At 41.1% G+C, this 19,693-nt stretch overlaps 1 protein-coding gene across 1 annotated transcript in view; it reads left to right on the top strand.

The window, feature by feature from the left end:
- The window catches only part of LRP2 (LDL receptor related protein 2), a 195,170-nt gene that overhangs the window by 77,557 nt on the left and 97,920 nt on the right, over positions 1-19,693 (top strand). The window contains exons 30-34 of the mRNA XM_062196314.1: positions 590-767; positions 3,359-3,487; positions 7,486-7,652; positions 8,574-8,717; positions 12,874-12,983. Coding sequence (XP_062052298.1) covers positions 590-767; positions 3,359-3,487; positions 7,486-7,652; positions 8,574-8,717; positions 12,874-12,983 — 728 coding nt within the window. The remainder of the gene's footprint in view (positions 1-589; positions 768-3,358; positions 3,488-7,485; positions 7,653-8,573; positions 8,718-12,873; positions 12,984-19,693) is intronic.

The following is a 19,693-nucleotide window of genomic DNA, read 5'->3' as shown; positions in this document are numbered from 1 at the left end:
AATTTATTTTTTCAATTTAAATGAAAGAATACAGAAAACATTTTATCAAGGAGTTGTTAATGACCTTGATTTAAGATTGCCCTTGTTAATAATTCCTGTAACTTGAAGATTCCCTGCCTTCAGGGAAAAGACACCTAAACTGAAATTGATGGAGGTGAATTACTGAACAGAAACATCAATGGAGCAGGAGTGGTGATGATGAGGGTGGGTGGGCTTAGAAGTAGGGGATGGTGACCTTGAACTAGGTTCTCTGGTGACATCTGACCTCTGGTAGGTGATCTGGAGATGTCAGCTTGCTTTCTGTGCTTCAGTTGGTTCTCATTTGTAAAATGGGTGTCCAGTGGTAATCCAGAGGAAGCATGGAGAATAAATGACAGTGGTGTACGAAAATGTCCTTAGTGGTATGGTAGGACACAGGACAAGTGCTGCATTATTTTTTTTTTTCCTGTTTTATACAATGGCTCCTCTCTGTTTTTGTTAAAATTCAGTGCTAAGGGAAACCATCTTTATAAACAGGACTTTTCTTCTACTTGGCTTCTCTGGACTTTTTCTTCTGGCTGAGGTCTCACTGTTCCCTTTGGCTTCATAGATTCTGCGGTATCCCTACGCCCTCTCTGTCTTTGAAGATACTGTGTACTGGACTGATGTTACTACTCATCGGGTGATGAAAGCCAACAAGTGGCACGGAGGGAACCAGTCAGTTGTGATGTTCAATGTTCACCAACCCCTTGGCATCGTTGTGGTTCATCCTTCAAAGCAACCAGAATGTAAGTGATACAGAGAAACGTCCTGCCCAGGAATAGCTGGAAATCACTTGTTCTCAGAATGCCAAACACATGTGGTTGCAGACTTATTTATTTGGGCCCAAAGTTTTCCTTTTCTCTTTGCTAACCAACTCACCCCACACTCTTCGATGGTCGATATTGCCATTAATTTTATTTGCCATGAAAACTCAAATCTGGTTTGTAACAGTAGCCCGTATGAATTCTGTCATTTCTGTTCAGTAGTTTGCTTCTGCCCTCTGTGACCTTTATCTGAATCTCAGTTTCCTTAGCTGACAAATGTTGCCCAGACAATATGAGGAATCTTCAAAAGGCCAATGGAAAAATGTGTATTATTAAAAACCTATGGGCCTGTGCTGTGGCATAGTGGGCTAAGCCTCTGCCTGTGGTGTTGGAATCCAATATGGGCACCGGTTCAAGTCCCAGCTGCTCCTCTTCTTCTTCTTTTTTAAAAATTTATTTATTTATTTGAAAATCAGAGTTACACAGAAAGAAAAAAGGCAGAGAGAGAGAGAGAGAGAGAGAGAGAGAGAGAGGTTTTCCATTTGCTGGCTCACTCCCCAATTGGCTGCAGTGGCCGGAGCTGCACATATCTGAAGCCAGGAGTCAGGAGCCAAGAGCTTCCTCAGGGTCTCCCCATGCTGGTACAGGGGCTTAAGGACTTGGGCCATCTTCTACTGCTTTCCTAGGCTATAGCAGAGAGCTGGATTGGAAGGGCAGCATCTGGAACTCGAATGGGTGCCCATTTGGGATGCCAGCACTGCAGGTGGTGGCCCTTACCTGCTACACCACAGCGCCGACCCCAGCTGCTCCTTTTCTGATCTAGCTCTTTGGATGGCCTGGATTTCCCAGGATGGCCTAATTCCTTGGACCCTTACGTCCACTTGGGAAACCCAGAGGAGGCTCCCGGCTCCTGGCTTCAGATTTGCTGAGCTCCAGCCATTGCAGCCATCTAGGGAGTGAACCAGTGATGGAAGATCCTTCTCGCTGTCTCTCTCTCTCTCTGTCTATAATTCTGCCTCTCAAATAAATAGACAAAATATTTTTAAAAATACATTTTGTGCACCAAAGTAAAGGACCTTTATTTTTTCATGAATTTTTTGAAGTATCTTTGTACTGTGTGGCTTAAAGCAGCTGATTGTTAGGACTCATTTATTATGGCACCATTGCCTTATAGTGGCTCTGCTGTGGTCACCCCAAGTCATTCTACAATGCATAGTATGACTGGTTAGGTGAGTTAAAGTTTTTATTTATTGTGTTTATTTATTTGCAAGGCAGAGAGCTAGAGACAGGCAGACAGAGACCTTTCATCAGCTGATTTATTTCCCAAATGCCTGCAACAGCTAGGACTGGTCAGGTTGAAGCCAGGAGCCTGGAACTCAATCCAGTCCTCCCCGATGGGTGGTAGGGACCTAATTACTTAAACCATCATCTCCTACCTCCCAAAGTGTAAGGCTGGAATTGGAAGCAGAGCTGGAACTTGAACCTAGGTGCTCTGATATGGGGTGTGGGCATCCTACCTGGCATCTTTGCATGCAGAATGCTCACCCCAGGTTAGATGATTTAAAGCTTTGGCCTTGGTAGTTTTCTTTCTCGTGGTAGGGGGAAATAAGTTACTTAATAGATACCTGCTACTTCCCTGGCTTCCTCTCCACTCACTTTTGGCACGGTGGACCTCACTATGGGACAGAGGCAAACCAGCCTACTTCCTGTCTCTGAGCTTTTGCACTAGCTCTTGGCTTTACCTGCAGTGTCTCTCCTTCAGCTCTCTGCATGAGTCACTCCATCCAGTCATTCAGGATTCTGCTCAAGTGTCACTTTCTCAGAGAGCCTCTCCTTGACCCCCTTGCCTGAAACACCCACTACTTTCATAGATCTTTCACTCTCAACCCTCATGTTGTGAAATTAGACACACACAATTTATGAGCTTAGTGCTGTCTCTTTTTTACTGGAATATATGCTCCATGTTTGTAGTATCCTTTGGTGTGTATTGAATGTTTAAGTTATTTTGGCAAATATATGGGGTAATAATTGAGCACAATGTATGTCCTAAGAACAGTTGGGATACAGGAAACATCTGTGAGCTTTGGATGCACACAGTGTCCCTCTTTCATGGAGCCTGATGGTGCAGAGAGGTCACCAATGGAAAAATAAAAGATTATCATCTAAATTTGGGTAGCATAGGGTAAATGTCAAGGTCACATGGCAAACACGCAACCTGCTTAGAGGCAAAAAAATCTCTTCTAAGTTAGGCAAGGGGACAGATTATCTAGCATCGTGTCTCTACTACCAGGTTCTTTCTCACTCATTGGCTGTTTGTAATCTGGTTAGACTGGATTGATCTGTGACCTTAGGTATGTCACTCTTCCCTCTTGCGCCTCTTCTTTATTTTATATTGAAAGCACTATACTGAGAATGAAGAAAAATATTTTAGAGAAAACGAAACAAAACAAAGCACTGGAGTAACTCGAGTGCGGTGTCTCCAGATACTGGGGGCCCCTGGAAGACAATACCAGTGCACTTAACGTGGAGCTCTTCCACTCACCTGTGCTTTCTCCTCTTCTATTCCCATACAGCCACGAATCCGTGTGCCTCTGCCCACTGCAGCCATCTGTGCCTGCTCTCCTCACAAGGGCCCAACTTCTACTCCTGTGCTTGTCCTTCGGGATGGAGTCTCTCTCATGATTCTGTGAATTGTGTGCGAGGTACAGTATGACCTTTAAATGTAGTCTGGAGATGGAGCTTGCCACAGTGTATGACCAGGAGTGGAAACTCTGATATCACCTGCCTCTGAGCATGGGCAGTGTTTCTTTTGGGTCAACAGGTGTCTGTGGAGTGTGTGCTATATGAGGTGACTTAGTTGAGTAGCCTAGCTGCAATAATAGTGTCTGTATATGTAGTTAATGTTATCTGTGCATTTGATTGAATGATTGTTAAACTCATGCTTTCACTGGCTACAGGTAGACTTTTATGACTAACTAGATAATGGGGAGGTCCAAATTGTGCACTTAGAAAGTCTTGACATTGGTGTACAGCTTAATTTTTCAGGTCCATTGTTTTCATTTTTATTCTCATAACCGATAGCCTGGGTCTTTTGACCCCAACTTCAGTGCCTTTACTTATTCTATCTGATACTTCAAAAATTAGAGTTATCTCATAGGAAATATTTTCACTAGTTGAGCAATTTAATCTTCATCTCATCCTGGAGATATTTTAGTTGGTTGATTGCCTAGTGTGTGAAGGATTATGCCAAGCACTTTAGGGAGTAAGAAAAGGGGGGAAAAAAGATTTAGGTAATCTACAAAAGGCATTTCTTCTGGAGTATGTGGATGATACGTTGGATGATAAACTGTCTTTAAAAACCAATCTCCATTGCTTAAAAACCTAAAAGTTACTTTATATCCAATTTTCTTTCATTGGTAAGTGAAGTGAATGTGCTTTGATACTGGTAAAAATTGCTGTTAGGTAAGTTAAAATGAAATGCTTAATGATGACGCATTCCTAAATTAAGAGACAATATGAGTCTCAATCTAAAGGGAAATTCAATTTTCAAATGGAAAGCATGTGCTGAATCCAGGAAGTTTATAGTGTTTACAAATTATGCAGATGTAGGCATACTGAAAATAAAATTCCATCAGCATGTAATATTGCCTTGTGATACTTTCATGATGAAAGATTTTAATTATTGGTACTGCTTACAGAGGCATTGGCATCACCATTTTTCTTCAGAGACTTATTATGTGCCTGATCCTTGTTGACATTGTTTAATTTAGTGTGTCCTCAGGTGTTTTAGTAGAAAGATTAATCTGGGTTACAGACATTTTAGATACAAAGCATTCTTTCACCACACAGATTGTTGAACTGTGCATTGGGGATTGGTGTAACCAGTATTACTATCTGATGCTGATTGTTAAGTGTTAATTCTAAATAGTACCTTTTTTTGTTTCACAAATAATCACAGTAGTGGTGGTCCCATGGGCTTTTACTGAGGTAGAATTTTTTCAGTATTTCCCAAGGGTGTCTGAAAACCCTTTGAGTAATGGAGCGCCAATATATGCTAACTGATGGAAAGATTGTACATCTTAGTTTTCAATAAGAAGTGTAGATGACTTGTTCCCATCTACAGGTGGAAACATTTTACTTGATTAATTGTTCAATAGCCTTTAAAATAGTGTTTACCAAGTGTCTGGAGTATCTTTGGAAGTGCTGTGTGACACTTTTATGTGAAATAGAAGATCCTGTCTAATATCTGTCTTGTAAAAATATGCGCTAAAAAGTTTGGAAGAAAACACACACAAGTGCCAAGAGTGGTTATAGTTGGATAGGGGAATTATGGGATATTTCTAATTTTTTCTCTAATTCTATGAAATTTTAAAATGAGAGCTTCCTCTGTATGAAATATATTCTTTGACTTTTTAGAAAATGTGTTCCCTCTAATGCCAAACCAAATAAAGCTCGAGCCAAAACATCTTCCCAGCATTGCCTAAAATAAACCACCTCAGATTCAAATGAGATTTCAGTCCGGGGGACACAGACTGCTGCTTCAGTGATGATATGCAAAATTACATGGGAACACCCCTTCCCTGCACCCTAGGACAGGCTGTGGGCCAGCTTGGGTAGGGTGTGACTTGACGAGGACCTAGGTTTGGAGGTTGGAAGTTTGGCCCACTATATTAATTTTCCATTCCCGAGTATAGTTCCTTCACTCTTCTGCTTTAACATTGACCTTAATGGGCTCATGATAGGAAAAGGAGAAGTAAAGAAATGACCTTTAATTTCAAAAGACCAAGACCCGCTAACCTGGGACAATGTAAACTCACCTCCTCCTGTACTGCTTGCCATCCAGCGCTGGGTGCTTCCATACCTACTCCTTCATGCCATCAGCACAGTGAATTGTAAGGGACCATACACCTCTAGATGCCAAGTTCCTTGCAGCACAGCCTTTAGCTGATTCATAGAGGTATGCTCATTGCGTGTGGCACTTGGTGGCATTGAGTAAATGGTGAGTGAACGCCATGCTCCCCAGTACCCCTTTTTGCTCTTTCCCCAGTCCTGTGTTTTTCATCCATTTGATCCTTAGAAAGGTGTTTAGGGTCATGAAGGCGCTTTTCCTTTTTTCATTCCAGTGTAGCATTTTCATGCCCCCCCCCCCCCCCCCGGCTGTCCCTCAGGTCACTTCCCTGTGTTATCCCTCATCACAGTTCCCACACTTGGAGCCAGTGCGGTGTGAAGCAGCATCCCATCCTTTGCCCCATTGCCCAGTGCTCACAGATGGTGGGTGAACCTCCACAAGCACACAGCAGGGACCAGATAAAGTGCTGGGACACATCCCCACAAAGGAGCAGGATGGGTGGCGCTTAAGGGAAGAGCTCCTTGGAGGACTCAAGCAGGCCCACGTTTGTTGGGTGGGAAATGCAGTGTTTAGATCCTAAGCAATACTTTGGTTTGGAATTATTCCAGTTAAACGAAAGGAAGATTCCCCATTAAAAGTTCACCCACAGACATCACACAGATCCTGCGAATTCCATTTGACCCTTGCAGATACTAAATGCTACAGGGTATAGTACTTGATAAAATATAAAGCATTAAGAGTTGCAAAATTTACATTTGTACTAGGCTAATAAATGGTGAGTTTTTTTTTTTAAAGTAATAGGATAGGAACAAGGAAAAGCTGAGATGTGAAAATCAGAAAAAAATTGTCAAAATAATGTTGCTGAAAATATAAATTTCTTCAGATTATCAAAGTAATGCACACATCATTTTTTTAAAAAGATTTATTTTATTTATTTGAAAGAGTTAGAAAGGTAGAGTGAGAGAGAGAGAGAGAGGTCTTCCATCCACTGCTTCACTCTCCAAATGACCGCAATGGATGCTGGATGACAGCCAGGATAAAATTTAAATGATTTTTGAAAACAATTTATTAAGAGGCTAAGTGAATTACAGTTTAAAGAACATATTACAGAGATGTCTAAGTTACAAAGCATAGCTACTAATGAGAACTTTAGGAGATGCTATTTACATATCCAGTTATGCATCCATGCATTCCTCTGGTTAGCAAACACTTTATCGAATAACTAGTTCATGCCATGTGTGCACCAGACCCTGGGGACACAGTTTAGAGCAAACCAGACACAAACGCCACTGTGAGTTAGGATCTAGTGGGGGAAGACATTAGTCAAGTAACTCATGGGACTAGAAATTATATTCATTTATTTACTAATTCTCTAATAAGCACTTGGCAATTCTTTGTAGTGTTCTTTTATTTTCTGAACATGCTTAAAACTAATTCACCAAGATAGTCTAAAGGTTTTCTTTTACATTTTTTTCTTGGCAAAGTCTATTAGTGAGGTTTGTCCTTGTGTAGAAGTGGAAGAACTTCCTGATTGTGAAGCCTATCAAACTTGGATGGTTTATCAGTGTAAGTAAGGAATTAATGAGGAGTAAGGCAAACATTCGTCTGTCTTGGAAAGACCCCTTTAGCGTTGCGTGTTTCCTTGGAGGTCTTGTGACCCAGCCTTCCACTGAAACCCAATGGGAGGCCCAAGACTGTCTGAGGAAGTCTCTCCTGTGCATTATTTCTATTGCTGCAAAGCTGCGATGGCTCCCTGGCCCGTACTATGGTTGTAATCCATTGTTTCCCCTTACTCTAAATGTCTGGGAAGAGTGGGGTGTAATTTTAACTAATATTCTGCTATTTTCACAGATGAACAACCTTTCTTAATAAGTGTAAGACAGCGCATAATTTTCGGAATCTCTCTTAATCCTGAGGAGAAGAGCAATGATGCTATGATTCCCATATCAGGAATACAGAATGGTTTTGATGTTGAATTTGATGACTCAGAGCAATTCATCTACTGGGCTGAGAATCCAGTAAGTTCTGAATACATTTCGAAGTATATCACTTATTCCCAAAGAGCTTGCCTGCACTGATGCCTTCTAATAGGCCAACTTTTTTGGATGGGTAAAAGGAAAACCATCCAGAAATTAACTTATGAATAAATTCAGTGGGGGATATAAATATGAGCTTTCCTTGGAGCAAAGAACAAAAGACTCTTCAGCTTTAAAATAATACACATACTTCAGGTGTGGGGGCTATTATTTATTCATTCAGCAAATATTTAGTCAGTGCCTACAATTTGCCCTGCACTGAACTACCTGTTTCTCATGGAAGAATATATGCCAGGAAGCAATAGTCACAAGGCTTGCCCTAGGGGAGCTTAAGTTGTGGAAGTCACTAGAGTAAGTAAAAGTGATCATAAATCAGAATAAAAGTAGTGGCTCCCTCCGGGAGTTCCAGGAAAGCCTGGGACGTGGTGCAGGGGCCTTCCTTCAGAATCTTTGTCTCCAGGGTAGGAATGACCATTCCTCTGATTCCCTTCCCCTACAACAAGAGGCCTGTAGGATTGGGGGAGAGGAATATCAATGGTGAGAGGAAGGAGCCTTGTGTTTGATTTTTATCACCACCCTTATGTGATAGACACTCCTGTCTGTGGCTTGTGTTTCTTTCCCCTGTAATCATGAAGAAACATCTCTGGAACTGGTATCAGACCTCGCCTAAGTCATAGCCTGGTGCGAGTTCATGACATACTTAAAAATCAGTGTGTCAGAAAGGCCTCTGGCATTTGCACGACACACAGCGAGCCTACGCCAGGGCTCCAAGCCTGTGTCTGCCTCTTCTTCCAGAGCGGGGGTGTCAAACACAGCAGCCAGCCATAGCCACAAGGAAAAAAGCACTCTGGCATGGAAGCTGAGGCCTGGGAGCATCTCACGTCCCCTCGTGTTCCCTTCCAGGGTGAAATTCACAGAGTGAAGACAAACGGTAGCAACAGAACCGTGTTCGCTCCTCTGTCTCTACGCGGAACATCCATGAGCCTGGCTTTAGACTGGATATCAAAAAACATGTACTATACCAACCCTGGAAGTCAGTCTATTGAGGTAATGATTCCATAGGACTATTTACACAATCACTGGTTTCAGATTCATGTACAATCTACTTTCAAGAATTCTCATCAAGAAATCTCATCAAGAAATCTCATGGATTTGGAAATTATATTCAAGTAAAAAAAGCAAAAGGGAAAAGATGTTAGTGTTAATTATCCAAGTCTCTGACTCTGAGGGAAACTACCTTAAAAATAAATTTTTGGGACTTTCTACTGCCCTATTTTATTTACTCTAAATTGTTGATACTGCCCAGTTCCTGTAAAAAGATCATAGGTAATTTGCAAAATAATAAATAGGAAGATAGATTAAAAATTGTCTAAGGCTCCCAGCATAATGGGAAATCATAATAGGTAGGGAATTTTCATTTGGTTTTCTCATCTAATCTTCAATACTATTTCAGTTCTCAACCAAATTTACATAATTCCCTCTGTGCTTAGATGAAAATCTTTCTATGGCTCCAGTACAGTTTTTCTAACAGTAACATAGAAGGAAGAAACTTGATTCTAATTCCTTTGATACTTTCTTCTTTGAGATAAGTGTTCTTTTTACTCTAATTCCCAGAAGAAATTCCAGATATGAAATCATATGGAGTAAATCTGAGGTAATGTGACTAGTATTGGCTTGCTCCACTTTGGGACAGCCACAAAACATGTAAGGGATTATTAATTTATGAGAAGTTTGGAAGTGATGCCTTCTAAGGCAAGGGGAGGATTTGGTGAGAGGGGTGGTTAGCAGACCCCTGTGGAGTGAAAGCTCACTGCTCGGGGTGGGCACCCACCAGTGAGCTGACAGTTCTGTGGAGCACTGAGAAAGATAGATGCTGAAGATGAGGAAGGCGCACAGCAGCTGGTGTCTAAACTAGAGCAGATTCGCTAGGTGGAGAGCACACTGGACTGAGGCTTTACAGAGCAAGAGCTTTCTTAAGCATCATCTCATTTAATCCTCACCACTTGAGGGCAGACAGGTATAGGAGCCACCCACAATGATGGGGAAACTGGGGATATGGCCAGAGCTAACCCCTGGAGTATCTCAAACCAGAGGGAATCAGGTATTAACAGGAGAGGAGCCTTGGAGGCTCATCTGGTTGAAGGCTCTTGTTTTACACTTGAGTGACTGAGTGCTGTAGAAATTAAGAAATTAACTTAAATGGTCAGTTTTACTGTGCTGATTCCCAAGTAGTATTTCATCTTTGCATTGTTATAAACCCCAGCTTCAGTTATCAAGACTGGTTTAATCCCATTTGACAGTGGTTGAAGATATTTTTTATGATCTCAACTAAAAATAGCACCCTCCCATCAAAACATAGGAAGAATTTATAGCCTAAGATCCTTAACACCAAAATATTTCTCTTTCATCTTTATTTTATTTATTCCAATTTTATTTATTATTTTCAGTTTATGGAAAAGGTACAGAGAGATCTTCTGTTGGCTGATATATTCCCCAGATGCCCACAACAGCTGGGGCTGGGCCAGGTCCGAGCCTGGAGTCTGGATCTCAATCTGGGTCTCCAACCTGGGCCATTCTCCAGGGTTTACATTAGCCAGGGCTCAAGCCTGGGCACTCTGATAAAGGATGTTTTATCCGCTGTCTCAAGTGGTGTTTTAGCTACTGTCCTGAATGTCCACCCTTTTTTTCTCTTTTAAGTCAGTCATTTTCTGAAAGCAAGGAACGTATCTTCTCCAACAGTGTTAGGTACAATGTAAAGGCCATCAGTTAAGAATAACTCTTGGCCGGCGCTGCGGCTCACTAGGCTAATCCTCTACCTGCGGCGCTGGCACCCCAGGTTCTAGTCCCAGTTGGGGCACCGGATTGTGTCCCGGTTGCTCCCCTTCCAGTCCAGCTCTCTGCTGTGGCCCGGGAAGGCAGTGGAGGATGGCCCAAGTGCTTGGCCCTGCACCCACATGAGAGACCAGGAGGAAGCACCTGGCTCCTGGCTTCGGATCAATGCAGCACACCGGCCGGCCGTAGCGGCCATTTTGGGGGTGAAGCAAGGGAAGGAAGACCTTTCTCTCTGTTTCTCTCTCTCTCACTGTCTAACTCTGCCTGTCAAAAAAAAAAAAAAAGAATAACTTTGTGTGTGTGTGTGTGTGTGTGATGCGTGCACAAGGCCACTTTAACCACATAAACCTAAGTTTGTAACCGAGCCCCAGTGTGGTACAGAGGAAGCTAATTTGACTTGGTGTCTCAAGACCTGACTTTGAGTCCATCTTGCATCCTCATTTTATTGATTAATTCAACAAACACTCTTATAAATGCTTTCAGTGGATCCATCCCATGGTTTTACCCCAAGATGGACAGAACATTTTTTTTGTTTTTTTGCTTTTAAGTAGCTCACACATCTGAGAGACAGACACATACAAATACCCTTGCTGTGGTGTGATGGAATAGAAAGTGCCCGTGATTGGCAGCAGAGGTAGCAGGGAGGGGAGACAGAATGACAGGCTTCCCATTAGCAGGTGTGTGTGGGCTGAGCCTTGAAGGATGATCAATGTTTATTTCTGCCAAATGAAGAGGCAGGGGAGAGTTATCCCATTCAGAGAAAACACTTGAACAAACAGCCTAAAATACAAAAATGCATTTTGTGCTGTGTTCCCTCTATTCATACTCTATTTGTCCTTGGACAAATGACTTTTAGCCTCTGCTTTTTTATCTGTAAAATGGGGTTAATAACTCAGTAAGTGAAAGTGCTTTAAAACGTGGAGGCATCCTGTGCATGCAAAGTGCTATTTGACCAAAGGGCAAATTGCCTTTTCGGATTTTTCGATTTCCCGTTAGATCATATAAATTGTAAGCAATTCTTCCAGGTAAATGCCAGATTAATAAAGAAAATATGAATAGTACTCTCTTGCTTTTTGCCTATATAATATTGTTCCAGCATAATTCACATTTCATTCCAAGTTGAAAAGAGAAGAGAAACTTCAGGAAATTGTTTTCCACTAGGGGTAGCTGTGTGCTTATTCACTAAGAGATATTTTGTAGTTGAAAAGTGAATTTTGCAGAGAGGCTGTGTGATAGAGAGCTCTTACTGCAGAAAACAAGGACCCAAACTTCCCTTTGAACCAGAGAAATCCTTAGGCCCACGAGAAGGAGAGAGCGTGCAGCATAAGAAGCAAATTGAAAAGAGAAAAATCAGCTTTGTCCCAGCAGGAGCACAAGGTACCAGATGGGGCAGGTGTTTAGCCTAGTGGTTAAGGTGCTGCTTAGGACGCCCAGATCCCACTTTGGAGTGCCTGGGTTGAAGTGCTGCCTCTGTTTTTGATTCTAGCTTCCTGCTCTGTGCACCTGGGGACGCAGTAGGCGATGGCTCATGGACGTGGGTCCCTGCCATCCTCACAGGAGACCTGGGTTGAATTCCTGGCTTCCAGATTCAGCCTGTCCTAGCTGTGGATGTTGCAGGAATTTGGAGAGTAACCCAGGGAATGAGAGCTCTCAGTCTGTCTCTAAAAAGGGAGGCATTTATGGAACACAGCTGTGCCGGATGCTGTGCAAAGTGCCTTACACATATATATGTATCATCTCTTAGTTCTGTGAGATCTATGAGGAAACTACTGCTATCATTCACATTTTACTGCTTAAGAAACTAAATAAAGAAAGGTGCATATAAATTCAGATCATATAGTCAGGACTTGGCAGCGCAGAGACTTGAACTCTTGTGTTTGAATTCAAGTTTTCAACTTGGAGCAGAATTCACCTAAACTCTGAACGAATTCAGACTATTTTGATCAACTGTGTTTGCCATGATGGGTCATTGAGTGCCTTGGCCCAGTCATTGGCGTGCAGGAGAGTTGTAGGGCTTCCATTTGTTTTCTCTCAGCTTTTCCTGAAGAGCTTTTTGTTTGTTTGTTTGTTTATCCAGATTGTGTTTCTGTATTTTTCACCATTTGAGTCTTTCTTTTTATCCTTTCCTAAAAATTTAAGTGAATTGAACTTAGAAATTAGGAGATGATTTTTGATTTTCTTATTCTCATTTTCTATTGAGCTGATTTCCTCAAAACCGGAAATGCATTTGAAGATTATCTGAATATCATATAAATCCTCTTTCATTTTTCCCTCACCATGTTTGGAAATTTATTTATGTAACTTCTTCATTTCAACATTCTTTGATTCCTGGTTAGGAAACTCGGTTCTAATAAGTGATTTTGTGCTATAGGTTTTGACCCTCCGGGGAGAGACCAGATACAGAAAAACCCTGATTACCAATGATGGGACAGCTCTTGGAGTTGGTTTTCCAATTGGCATAACTGTTGATCCTGTTCGTGGGTGAGTGTTCACATATCTGCTGCACAGCACCATTCTTATTAATATCATGATTTGATCAAATGAAAGAGCTCACACTTAGGACTTTCTGATTCCACTTGTCAACATTTACAAATTGTAGATCTCATGGAAAAAGAGAAATAGTTCTATTTAATATAGAGGATATGATTTATATTTTGTTCCATGTTCTTCAGATTGATATCATGGACTTGAACTTCATGCCAACCAAGAAAGAACTTCAGAAATTTTAAAATACATGAATAAGAATGGATAATATATTCTGACTTTGAATGAACATGGGAAGCTTAAGGGAAAGAAAGCATTTGCAATGACCTTGAAGGATGAACAAGCTTCTTGTAGGTGGAGAACAGGTTGCAACCAGGGAGTGATATTTGAGGCCAAGGGAGCAGCATAGGCACAGGTCTCTAGTAGTATTTGGTGTGAATATGGAGAGGACCTGCAACCAGAGGCTTAGAGCAGGTGCCAGTTGACCAAATGGGAGATACAGCAGTGAAGGTCATTTGGTGAGAAATCATAAAGGGCCTGTACTGTTATGCTAAGGAGTTGGATTTCATTTTATTTTTTGGTAATGAGATGTCAGCAGAGAATTTTGAGAAAAAGGAGTGACAAAATCAAATCCGTGTTTCAGAAATATCAATCAAGATTGGAGTGGAAAGGGTCAAGGAAATAAATTACAAAATATACAATGGGCTGAAGAAAAGACAAGCTTAATTGTTTTTCATAAGGTATTTGGGCAGAGGAAGAAGGAAGCTCTATGCTATACAGGTGTACCAGGACCCAGGCTGATTGTGACTCCACTGTCTTCAGTAGGGGACTTCTAAGCTCATCCTGAGTGCTAACTTCTTTGATCAGTGGAAGAAAGAACATTTAGGATGTGCTGGGAGGTTTTCATTGACCAGGCTTACAAATAGTGTGTGCCACTCCTCACATTTCTTCAAATGGAATTCAGACACATGACAAGGAAGACACATAACTGCAAGGAAGGACATGCAGTCCAGAGGAAGATGTTGATTGGTGACTGGAAGAAATCTCTGCTAAGGGACCTAAGTAGGGAATTTAGGGACTGGTTACAAAGATAATTAAACAAATAAGCTGTACCTTTGTGACGTCAGGAATGTATAATTTAGAAAGGAGGATAAGGTGTGTGTATGTAAATAGCCCTAACCCAGGTGCAAATATGACTAAGAACTGTAAGAGAGGCTAAAAAACTGGAGCGGATAGTGCTACAGGGAAATGACTTTTCAGCTTGAGGGATGTGATGCTGTTTGGAGTAGATCTTAAAGTGTAGATAGAATTCCACAGGCAGAATTGATTCTGAAGCTACTTTCCATGACATGAGGGAAGAAAGTCAAGAGCAAAGGCAGAAATGTGAGAGAATGATCAGGTCACCAAGAGCAGCCCATTTGGGTGGGGAAGAAATTAGAAGAACGTAGAATTTCATCAGAAGTGGCAGGAGACATGACAGGTCAAAGACTCAAGGGTACAGTATCTTAGATGGTAAGAAAAACTCTTGAGAAAATTTTGGTCAGTGTTATTGAATCAGTTGTTGCAGAGAAATATCTTCATGGGTAATCAGGGATAAAGGATTGAGGTTATTATAGGATCTGTGGTGACATTTGGAAAAGGCTATTCAGTAGCTATCAGTAGATTTTAGTAGGAAGGAGTTCTCCAGTACTAAGGAGTTAAATATAGAAATGAAGGTGAGATGTGACTACTCTGAGTTGTATACTGAAAATTAGGGAAAGATGAACTTATAGGTCAAAATGTAAGAGAACATCATTTTTTTTAAAAGATTATTTACTTGAGGCAGAGTTTCAGAGAAAGAGAGCAAGAGAAAAAGAGAAAAAGAGAGGTCTTCCATTCACTGGTTCACTCCCCCAGGTGGCTGTAACGGTCAGAGCTGGGCCGATCTGAAACCAGAAGCTCAGAGTTCTTCTGGGTCTCCCATATGGGTGCAGTAGCCCAAGGACTTGAGTCATCTGCTATTTCTTTGCCAGGCCATGGCAGAGAGCTGGATTGGAAGTGGAACATCCAGGACTCGAACTGGTGCCCATATGGGATGCCAGCATGGCAGATGGATGCTTAACTACTATGCCACAGCGCTGGCCCCAGGACATCACTTTTTGAAGACTAGGAAAAGTGAGCATAGTTTTTGGAGGAGGTGAAAGATCAATGATGAAGACATAATTGATTGAAAATAAACATTATAGGGGAAGGAATTAGAAATGTATGGTGAACAGGCATGACTTAAAAGAGCCAATATGGGAAATTATATAAAATCATCTGAGAATGAGATTCCTCAGCTAAGATTAGGAAGTTTTTTTTTTTTTTAAGATTTATTTATTTATTTGAAAGTCAGAGTTATAGAGAGAGAGAAGGAGAGGCAGAGAGAGAGAGAGGTCTTCCATCTGCTGGTTCATTCTGCAGTTTGCTGCAACAGCCAGAGCTGCCCCGATCCAAAGCCAGGAGCCAGGAGCTTCTTCCAGGTCTCCCATGTGGGTGCAGGGGCCCAAGGACTTGGGCCATCTTCTACTGCTTTCCCAGGCCATAGCAGAGAGTGGGATCAGAAGTGGAGCAGCTGGGACTTGAACTGGCACTCATATGGGATGCTGGCACTGCAGGTGGCGGCCTTACCCACTACGCCACAGCGCGGGCCCCTAGGAAGTTTTAATTTTGAGTGAATTCATAATTCATTAGAGTTTTGTGGTGTGTCTCTTGGACTTTATCAGTCTGGAATAGAAGGAAAAAATGGCAGTAACTAGCAAGATAGACACTATGGGAGAAGCTCACTAGAATAAACATTGATGAAACAATTACTTATGAAATCCAAGTAAAGAGGAACTCAGGCAGGGGTTAAGGGCAAAGCACAAGTTTAATAAAAATTGGAGCAAGGAAGAGATGGAAGAGTTTGATCAAAGCAGAGAATTTTAGGTTTGAGAACTTAGAGGCAGAGAAATTGACTTGAAGATGAGGTTTTTGGATGGGCATAATTAATTTGCTGGTGGAAGAGGTATGTGAATAAAAGCTATTTGAATTAAGGGATTTGAGGACTTCTGAGAAAAATGTGTAGGGAGATTGTCTATTGAGGCTATAGCAGGACACGAGGTGAAAAGGAATTAAAACTTGGAGTCAATCTAAACGTTGTGTCCTCAGTGGAAATGAGAAGCAGCCTTTCACACCTTTTAATGAAATTTCATGCCATGAACTTGACAGTGCTGCATAGCAACTGTAGTTCATGTGTATTTGCATATTGAATATAGTTAATTTTTTTTAACTTTTATTTAATGAATATAAATTTCCAGTGTACAGCTTATGGATTACAATGGCTTCCCCCCCCCATAACTTCCCTCCCACCCGCAACCCTCCCCTCTCCCACTCCCTCTCCCCTTCCATTTGCATCAAGATTCATTTTCAATTCTCTTTATATACAGAAGATCAATTTAGTATAAAGATTTCAACAGTTTGCACCCACATAGAAACACAAAGTGAAACATACTGTTTGAGTACTAGTTATAGCATTAAATCAAAATGTGCAGCACATTAAGGACAGAGATCCCACATGAGGAGCAAGTGCACAGTGGCTCCTGTGGTTGACCCAACAAATTGACACTCTAGTTTATGGCGCCAGTAACCATCCTAGGCTGTCGTCATGAGTTGCCAAGGCTATGGAAGCCTTCCAAGTTTGCCGAATCTGATCATGTTTAGACAAGGTCATAAAAGACAGAGTGAGGATAGTAACCAATGATCCTAAGAGTGGCATTTACCAGGTTTGAACAATTATACAGCATTAAGTGGGGAAGAGGACCATCAGTACACACAGGTTGGGAGTGGAGCCATTGGTGGTAGAGTAGAGGTTATGATTACAAAGGAATGAGGCCCAAGTGCACTAGACAGGGCCTAGAACAAAGGACAGAGTCATTATTAGAGGAGCTAAGAAAGGTGCTGTCTAAGCTACAATTAAGTTTTCTGATTGAGAGGCAAAAAGAACCTGATAGAAGGGGCTTGATAATAATCTGGTGGGCTTTAGGCCTTGTAAATTCAGAGGCCCAGACCTATCTATCTCTTCACATGGGGTATATCCTAAGGGAGGTGTGAACCTCCTAGGGGAAGGCACTCTGTTGACTTTCATTACTTGGCTGGCCTGGGAGGAGAGCTGGCCAGGTAAAGGCAGGGGACATCTCTAACAAGAAATTTACAGTTCTGCCTGCAATGTTGCTGACCCTACTTGACCATCCCCTCAGCTGCAGTGGTCCCTTTGGAAGTTGGGCTGAGTGAAGGGCTTTTCAGCTTAGAGCCAATAAGATCTGTGGCTCTGACCTGGGCATCCTTCGACTCCAGGGCAGGTCCATTTCCAGTGATCCAACTCTTGGCAGAGCTGCCAGGGCTCTTCACAAGCTGACTTCTGCTGAAGCCCAGGCTTACCACATTGAAAGCCACTGCAGTGGACTGGCCTGTTGGGTCTCCTTGAGGGCAGATCACTGTACAGATCAGCCATTAATAGGCCTGCCACCCATTGCTTCTGATGCCGAGCTTTCTTTTCCTCCTGGTTTGTGTTAAAGCAGACCAGAGGATGCAAATCAAGGGAGTGCCCGTTTCCCATCTCTAATCTTCGGTGGCCTGAACTACAAGTCTATAGTCACAGGCATGTTCTGTAGTAGTGTTTCTAAGGTAGACAATGCCCATGAGGAAAATTATATTCTCACTTTAAAACTTTCTTTCCCTTTGGTCTGAAAGGGAGGTTTTTTCTACTTACTGTATACTTCGCTGATGGCGAAGTGAATCTAGCTATGAGATTATTATTTAAGTTCTTATTTTGGCTATGCTATTGCAGAAAAATGTTAGCCATCTCTTTTATAAGGTCTAAAGATTAAATTGTGCATCCTACAGATTCCTTCATAATAGAATTAGTTTCCTACCTTGAAGAGAATAGAGAAATGAAAGAACAAGTTGGGCTTAGAATAGAGAAATGAGGGAGCAAGTCCTAGATCACTTGCTGACAATAGCAATATCACATGAATACTTAGCAAACCGTTTCAACCATTAGATAACAACTTAAGAAAACATTTACCAGAAGGTCCAATGCCTTCTATAAATTTTAAGAATCATGTATTTGAAAACACCTCTTAAATATCTAACATGGTGTAGTTTGTTTAGCCAGTAAACTTAAGCACAACCATCTAAAATGTTTTTAGTTTCTTTCTACCAACAAGTCTAAAACATATGATACACAGATTCAGGTCCCACAAATTAAAATGTATCTTTGATTGATTTTAGCAGCTTAAATTTATGGACAATCTTATCTATAAGCCATTTAAAATAAAACTCTTAATAAAATTTCCCCATGTGGACATACAATATGTACACACATATAATATAGCATAATAGACCAATATAGCAATTTTAATAATAGCTTTTAAAATCTTTAACTCTTTTTGTAGATTGCCAATTGATTTGAATTGCTTTTTCTTTTTAGTAACCTCAGTTAACCATACTTTCTCTCAGTTGGTACTGTTAATACATTATTGGCTTCATCTGTTTACAGAGCCATCCCAAAGGACTGAATACAATAAAAGTGGCTGGAAAAAGTCCATAGGAACCTATAGGAGGACAGCTAAACACAGACCCAACAACATTTTAGTTTTATGAGCAGCAGATCATATATAACTGTGGATGACAAAAGACTTTAAGTCGCCATGTTTAAAATTATAAACTCATCAACCAACAAGAGGCACTTGCTTACTTCACAGTATTTTTGAAAGCACCTGTAGGGTTTTACAAGTATTTAACCCTTTAAGCCTCTGGGGCTTTCTCATTAAGATAACTATCATGTCTAGTAACACAAGATCATTAGACTTTTTAATTCTCAAACATTTGTATTAATAGCATTTTCCATTATAGAAACTTAAAGTCTGGTACCACATCACATCTTGACAGTCCTTCTAATATACTCCAAATAGACTGATTAGTTGGTGTCTCTATAAGATGAGAGACATAGGTCCTTCGATTTTTTTCAGTTGGGCCCAAACTGGAAACACCAAAGTCCAGGATTTACTGGAAATTTTAGAGACCAGATTGTTTGAAACTTTGATTTTTTGAATGCCTGTCAAGAATGCCAAGAAGGCTCAAAATCCAAAATATCTGGTTGAAATAAGATTTCTTAAAATCATGACATCACATAGACCAAATTTGATCATTGTTACAAGGTGATTATTCAAATTTTTGAAAAAAGCACATATTTAAATAACCCATAGCTCTTAATAAAAATTCAGCTGTTTTTGAACAATTAGAATTTAACAGACATCAAGAGAACATAATAGATTACTTTAACACATTGCTTTAACAGAGCATCAGAGTGTAATTCTATGTCAAAGAGAAATTGAGCTTCCAGTGATCTTTTGCTGTGAGGTTTCCTTCCTTTACCTTCTTTCATATTGGTGACCATGTTTCTGTGTTTCTGTGTGTAACACATCTTTAAGCATCTTTTGCAGGGCAGGATGAGTGGCAACAAATTCTTTCAGTTTCTGTTTGCTATGAAAAGTCTTAATTTCACCTTCATTCACAAATGAGAGCTTTGCAGGATATAATATTCTGGGCTGGCAGTTTTTCTCTCTTAGTACCTGGGCTATGTCTCGCCATTCCCTTCTAGCTTGTAGGGTTTCTGATGAGAAGTCTGCTGTGAGTCTAATTGGAGA

Source organism: Lepus europaeus, chromosome 1, assembly GCF_033115175.1.
Source record: "Lepus europaeus isolate LE1 chromosome 1, mLepTim1.pri, whole genome shotgun sequence".
Taxonomy (NCBI): Eukaryota; Metazoa; Chordata; class Mammalia; order Lagomorpha; family Leporidae; genus Lepus; species Lepus europaeus.
The sequence above is the reverse complement of the archived record's forward strand: the minus strand, read 5'-3'. Positions and strand labels throughout refer to the sequence as shown.